The sequence below is a fragment of the Panicum virgatum genome, chromosome 3N (assembly GCF_016808335.1).
Source record: "Panicum virgatum strain AP13 chromosome 3N, P.virgatum_v5, whole genome shotgun sequence".
NCBI lineage: Eukaryota > Viridiplantae > Streptophyta > Magnoliopsida > Poales > Poaceae > Panicum > Panicum virgatum.
Window position 1 is genome coordinate 31,174,844 of NC_053147.1, and position 5,580 is coordinate 31,180,423.

A 5,580-nucleotide genomic window follows, 5' to 3' on the forward strand; every position below is an offset into this window, starting at 1 on the left:
GACATAACCGGCTAAATTCTTACCTTTATAGATTTGATCGCGATTGTGCGTGAAAATATCTAGATGACCTCATACAGAAAGATATGCAGCAACAGTTGCGTCAAAATCTAAGTTTCCCACGTAAAGAAGTCATACATAGGTAAGCCATGTCAACTTCTACAACTTAGAAAAATGTCGTAAAAACCCCGACACGCCGAATGTTTTCCCTGAGTAAGACGTGCACCTGCACCGACCAAGTTACGTTGGCGACACCGGTTCAGCGCGCCGCGTCCTCGCCCCTCGTATGTTGACCTAAGAACCTCCCTTTCGCCCAACATCATGCCGCCAAAAATTTAAACTTGTTTTTTCAAAAGTTGTTTGGTGTGATGAGAAACCCCCTAGTCACAAGTCACAACAACCTAGTGTACCGGATAACCTCTGGCTACCGAACACTGTGGGACTCGTGACGCCATCAAACGGGTCGTCAATTGGAATAGGCTAAACTAGTGTTGGCTGCCGGGAGGAGAGACGACGTACGCAAATTTCAAGTGGATTGGACCGAACCGTCCTGTCCGCCTCCTCAGCTCCGATCCTCGGCATCTATATAAAGGAGCCTGCGGCCACCGGTTGTTTCAGCAAGGAAACAAAGCTTCAGCTAGCTTGCACAAGAGAGTCTTAGCTTGGTGTGGAGAGACGTGTTAGCATAGCCACGAAAAGACAGGGAGAGGTGGCTATAGCTAGGTAGAGAGATAGGGAGAGAATGGCAAGGCAAGGTGTAGCCTCCATGTTCGCCATGGCATTTCTCCTCGGGGTCTTTGCATCCATCCCACAAAGTGATTACCTCTCTCTCTCTCTCTCTCTCTCTCTCTCTCTCTCTCTCTCTCTCTCTCTCTCTCTCTCTCTCTCTCTCTCTCTCTCTCTCTCTCTCTCGTTTGCATGCATGTTGAAAAAAGTTTGATTAGGTAGGGCGTGTTTTTGTTATGCACGGAATAGGAGGTAGAGAGTCCCTTCAGAGCGGAAGCAGCAAATAGTAATAGTTAAGTTAATTCAGGTTTGATTAATAGTTTGGTTACGTAGCCATGGAATGGAGTGAGCAAAGATAATATAGGAGATAGAGAAGTGCACACAGTCACACATCTCTCTCTGATCAACAACGTCATGCAAGGATGTAGGCCTTTCCTTTAGCCGTCGAGACCGCCCGTCTTTTTGGTGCCCGTCGCTTTCTTCCGGCTTTTATTCTGTCTAGATATATATATATATGTCACGGGGTAAACAGGGTCTATTTCACTCTCCGTTGATCACTCCTGCAGCAATGGAACAGTAGTTTGGAAAACTTTTTTTTTCGCATCAGTCACTTTTTTCTTAAAGAAAATCAAGAAACCTGCAGATTTTGACTGCGAACTCGTCAAAAAAATGTTAACGATATTTTTTCTTTGCTTGCAAAACTTGTTTCTGCTGTGTTTGTATGCGGACTTCAAAACTGAATTCATGGTAACAAAATATTTTTTTACAGCATGGGTAGATGTATATATATCTTAGCAGTAAATTTTTTTCTACAGACAGCAAATTGACAAAAAGCAATATCTTAAGAATAGATGCTTCTTCTCCGAATCAATATCTTAATCAAAATAACCTTGAAAAGGATGTTTCTGGCCGGCTAGCTAGTATCTAAACCGCAAAATAAAGGTGATGGAGAAATATGGAGGCTAGTAGCTACTAGTAAAGTTACTGTGCCCTGCTGGGTCATGTCTGCATGCAACAAGCTTGCAGATGAAGTCTGCCTTTGTTCGGTGACCACGCACACGTCACTTTAGTTAGCTCGCTAACGAGCTACTAGTTGTCTCCTAACACCATCTTTAATTTTCTCTGAAACGATCAATCAACAGGATTATCAACTCGATCAGACGACTTGTCTCTGTCTTCAATTTCTATCTTTCTCTCGATCAGTGTCTCGCTCGGATACATGCAAATTAACCTACGGTAGCTAGCTTGCTTTATTAGCTTCGCCATGGATGCATGCATGCATGAGCACCAAGCAGCCTTTTGTTGACGCGAGCTAGCCCTACCACTCCTCCAATCGCTCAGCAGTTCGCCGATGATTCGACGAGAATTCGGTGCAACCACTCTGCGCAGGAGCGCCAATCAACCAAAGCAGCATACCCGCCGCCATCCTTTTCCGTCGCGTCGTTCTCCTTCTCCACCACTCCACCGGCGGTTCGCCGGCCGTCGTCGTCGCCTCACTTGACGCTTTGTCAACGGCGGCGACGCATGATGCCGCACCGGCCGGCCGGCGCGCGGGCTACTCCGATCCTACGGCAGCTGCTCCATTCTTCAAGCTTGCTGATTAGCTAGCTAGCGGCTGGTGGCGTGCAGGATGATCGAGTTAATGCTGCTGGTCTTGCTTGGCTATCCATCGTAACCAACTCATCAGTCATCACCTGGAAGATTATTAGATGGAATTAATACAAGATTTAACAAGTATGAAAATCATAAGGTTGCTGGTCTGCGCTTGCATGGAGGATGGAGCTGTCTGAGTGGTCTCTCGGTCTTGGTCAGGGATGCATTGTCAGCTGCAGTACTAGAGCAGACCACATCAATCTTTTCTCGCGAAAAGAGGCAGGAGCTCTACCGAATCGCTGAAAGGGAATATATATGTGTACACACACACACACACACACACACAACACAAATGTGTCATGGCGATTAGTTAGATATATAGGCAGGTAATTAGCTTGTAGCACACGCATGTATGTGCGTGTGCGAGAGAGACCCAGGCCGTTGGGCAGGCATGATGGATGGTGGCATGCACGGCAAAGCTAGCTAACGGCTTTGGCGATCCACATCGATCATACGTGGACTATCCAACGGTTGTGGTGCGGACGTTGGACCAAGAGCTTTATCCCCACATCCGGCATCTCTCTCTAGCATGTGGTCCTCTCTCTCTCTCTCTCTCTCTCTCTCTCTCTCTCTCTCTCTCTCTCTCTCTCTCTCTACCCCTTGAACATATTCCAAGTCCATTTCCTAAGTTGACTCTCGTGGCCGTGGCCGTGTACTTGCGCGCCTGTTAAATATCTTTTACCATTTTTCAAACGGATAAACTAGAATAACTTTACCTGCTACCCAGCATATTTTCAGCAAAGTTATCTGCCAAGCCAAAGTTCAAGTAGAACTAGGGCGTGAACCAAGGAATGAAGAAATAAAGGGGCCGGGCTACCTAGCTCAAAAGTTCCACTGGACAGGTCAAAGTTTATCCCGTTGTTTAAGGTCTGGTCACGAGCAAATATAAGCCACTTCTTCCCACTGGAGTATATAGTTTCTTGCACGCAGCGACAACCCGGTCAATACAAAGCAAGCTGCCGGCCGCCGGCAAAATATATATTCCTCGGCAGTGTGTCCTCGTGAATTAGTTTAATTCAATCCATTTGACAACAACTGAGTGAGACTCGCTGTAAACCAACGAAAAAAACAAAAAGAATTGGTTTCAGTTTCACGTAACATCACCGTACCAAAGAGCAAAGAGTCCTCTCCGGATAGAGAGAGCAGCAGGTAGGAAGCAAGGTTTAGGAGATGCATGCGTGAGCATCCTCCATGCATGCATCCAAATTTTCAGTTAAATGTCGCTTTCTGGGGATAGAAAATTGTGTGGATTCCCAACGTCAGGTCAAAAGGCTGCAGTTGTGTTTCAACATGATGCATCGCATCCGACCGCCGACCTTGTTGTTTTATGTGTGCACACTTTCTTCCACTTCTTTTGTTTATTTCTTGGTATTTTTTATTTCATCGTAAATTCATAAGTATAGTTGAGTAAAAGTTAAAAAAAACTAGAGTATTATCGAGGACGACGACGGTGAATAATACTAATTAAGAAATTTACCGTGGTGTGCAGGTGCCGAGTCCATCGGTGTGTGCTACGGCATGAGCGGCAACAACCTGCCGCCGGCGAGCACGGTGATCAGCATGTACAAGTCCAACGGCATCTCGGCGATGCGGCTGTACGCGCCGGACCAGGGCGCGCTGCAGGCCGTGGGCGGCACGGGCATCAGCGTCGCCGTCGGCGCCCCCAACGACGTGCTCTCCAGCCTCGCCGCCAGCCCGGCCGCGGCGGCGTCCTGGGTGCGCAACAACATCCAGGCGTACCCGTCCGTGTCCTTCCGCTACGTCTGCGTGGGCAACGAGGTCGCCGGCGGCGCGGCGCAGGGCCTGGCGCCGGCCATGGAGAACGTGCACGCGGCGCTGGCGGCGGCCGGGCTGGGCCACATCAAGGTGACCACGTCGGTGTCGCAGGCCATCCTCGGCGTGTACAGCCCGCCCTCCGCCGCGGAGTTCACCGGCGAGGCGCAGGGGTACATGGGCCCGGTCCTTCAGTTCCTGGCCCGCACCGGGTCGCCGCTGATGGCCAACATCTACCCGTACCTGGCGTGGGCCTACAACCCGAGCGCCATGGACATGAGCTACGCGCTCTTCACGGCACCGGGGACGGTGGTGCAGGACGGCGCGTACGGGTACCAGAACCTGTTCGACACGACGGTGGACGCGTTCTACTTCGCTATGGGGCGGCACGGCGGCGCCGGCGTGCCGCTGGTGGTGTCGGAGAGCGGGTGGCCGTCGGGCGGCGGCCAGGCGGCGACGCCCGCGAACGCGAGGGTGTACAACCAGTACCTGATCAACCACGTCGGCAGGGGGACGCCGCGGCACCCGGGCGGCATCGAGACCTACCTCTTCTCCATGTTCAACGAGGACCAGAAGGAGAGCGGCGTGGAGCAGAACTGGGGGCTCTTCTACCCCAACATGCAGCACGTCTACCCCATCAGCTTCTGAGCGGATGGAACCACACGTATACGTACGTATTGCCGCCGATACGTGATACGTATACGTACATGTAGATTAATTAATTATTGTATACTGGGGCTTGCTGCTTTGCGACCGCTGGGAGGTAGCGTCAAATGGTACGGTGCTCCCAGATGCGTACGCCGTGAGTGAGTATTGTATTTCTACGTACGTATGTTTATACGCACGCCGAGAGGAGACGTATGTACCATAGGTAAAATACGGTACATCGTCAAATTGATCTCCCTTCGTATACAGCTACTAGTATATAGAGGTTGTGGGTGGATAAGACGCAGATATATATACGTACACCAATTGTATGTACATTACGCACCGTATAAAAAAATAAATATACGGTTTGCTTATTTGAGGTATCTACCTCTTTTATATGGACGACTACTACTTCATTCACAGAGGGAGGTCTCATTGTTGCACAAATATTACTGTTACTGATCGTTGCATGTGCATGGTCTCGCGACCCGGTAAATAATTAAATGGCGAGGTGGTCCAGCGCGGCGCCGGCGTGGAGCCATCCGTGGCGGCCAGACGCGTGGCACATCGACGTGGCCCGGTCAGTGCGGCCACCGCCGTGCGCCGCGCGAAAGCGGCCGGACCGGAGCCGGACGGCGACGCCGACGCGCGCCGGAAAGCGCCGCTCTGTTGGATCGGAGGATGGAGGAAGCAGACGATCCGGTCTATTCGGAGCGGCGAGCGAAAGGCTCTCCGAAATCCTCCCTCTGGACGCCGCGTCATCCATCCGTTTTGTGGATATGT

At 50.6% G+C, this 5,580-nt stretch overlaps 1 protein-coding gene across 1 annotated transcript; it reads left to right on the forward strand.

The window, feature by feature from the left end:
- The first annotated feature begins 610 nt into the window (after positions 1-610).
- On the forward strand, positions 611-5,199 carry LOC120665681 (lichenase-2-like). The gene is made up of 2 exons (XM_039945307.1): positions 611-812; positions 3,866-5,199. The coding sequence occupies exons 1-2, from the start codon at positions 740-742 to the stop codon at positions 4,795-4,797; spliced, it is 1,005 nt and encodes a 334-aa protein (XP_039801241.1). The 5' UTR covers positions 611-739; the 3' UTR covers positions 4,798-5,199.
- Positions 5,200-5,580: the final 381 nt, after the last annotated feature.

Excerpts from the sequence above, each read along its gene's own strand:
- LOC120665681 (XM_039945307.1), top strand. The coding sequence starts at position 740 with ATGGCAAGGCAAGGTGTAGCCTCCATGTTCGCCATGGCATTTCTCCTC. Across the intron at positions 813-3,865 it reads CTTTGCATCCATCCCACAAA|GTGCCGAGTCCATCGGTGTG; the intron begins GTGATTACCTCT and ends CGTGGTGTGCAG.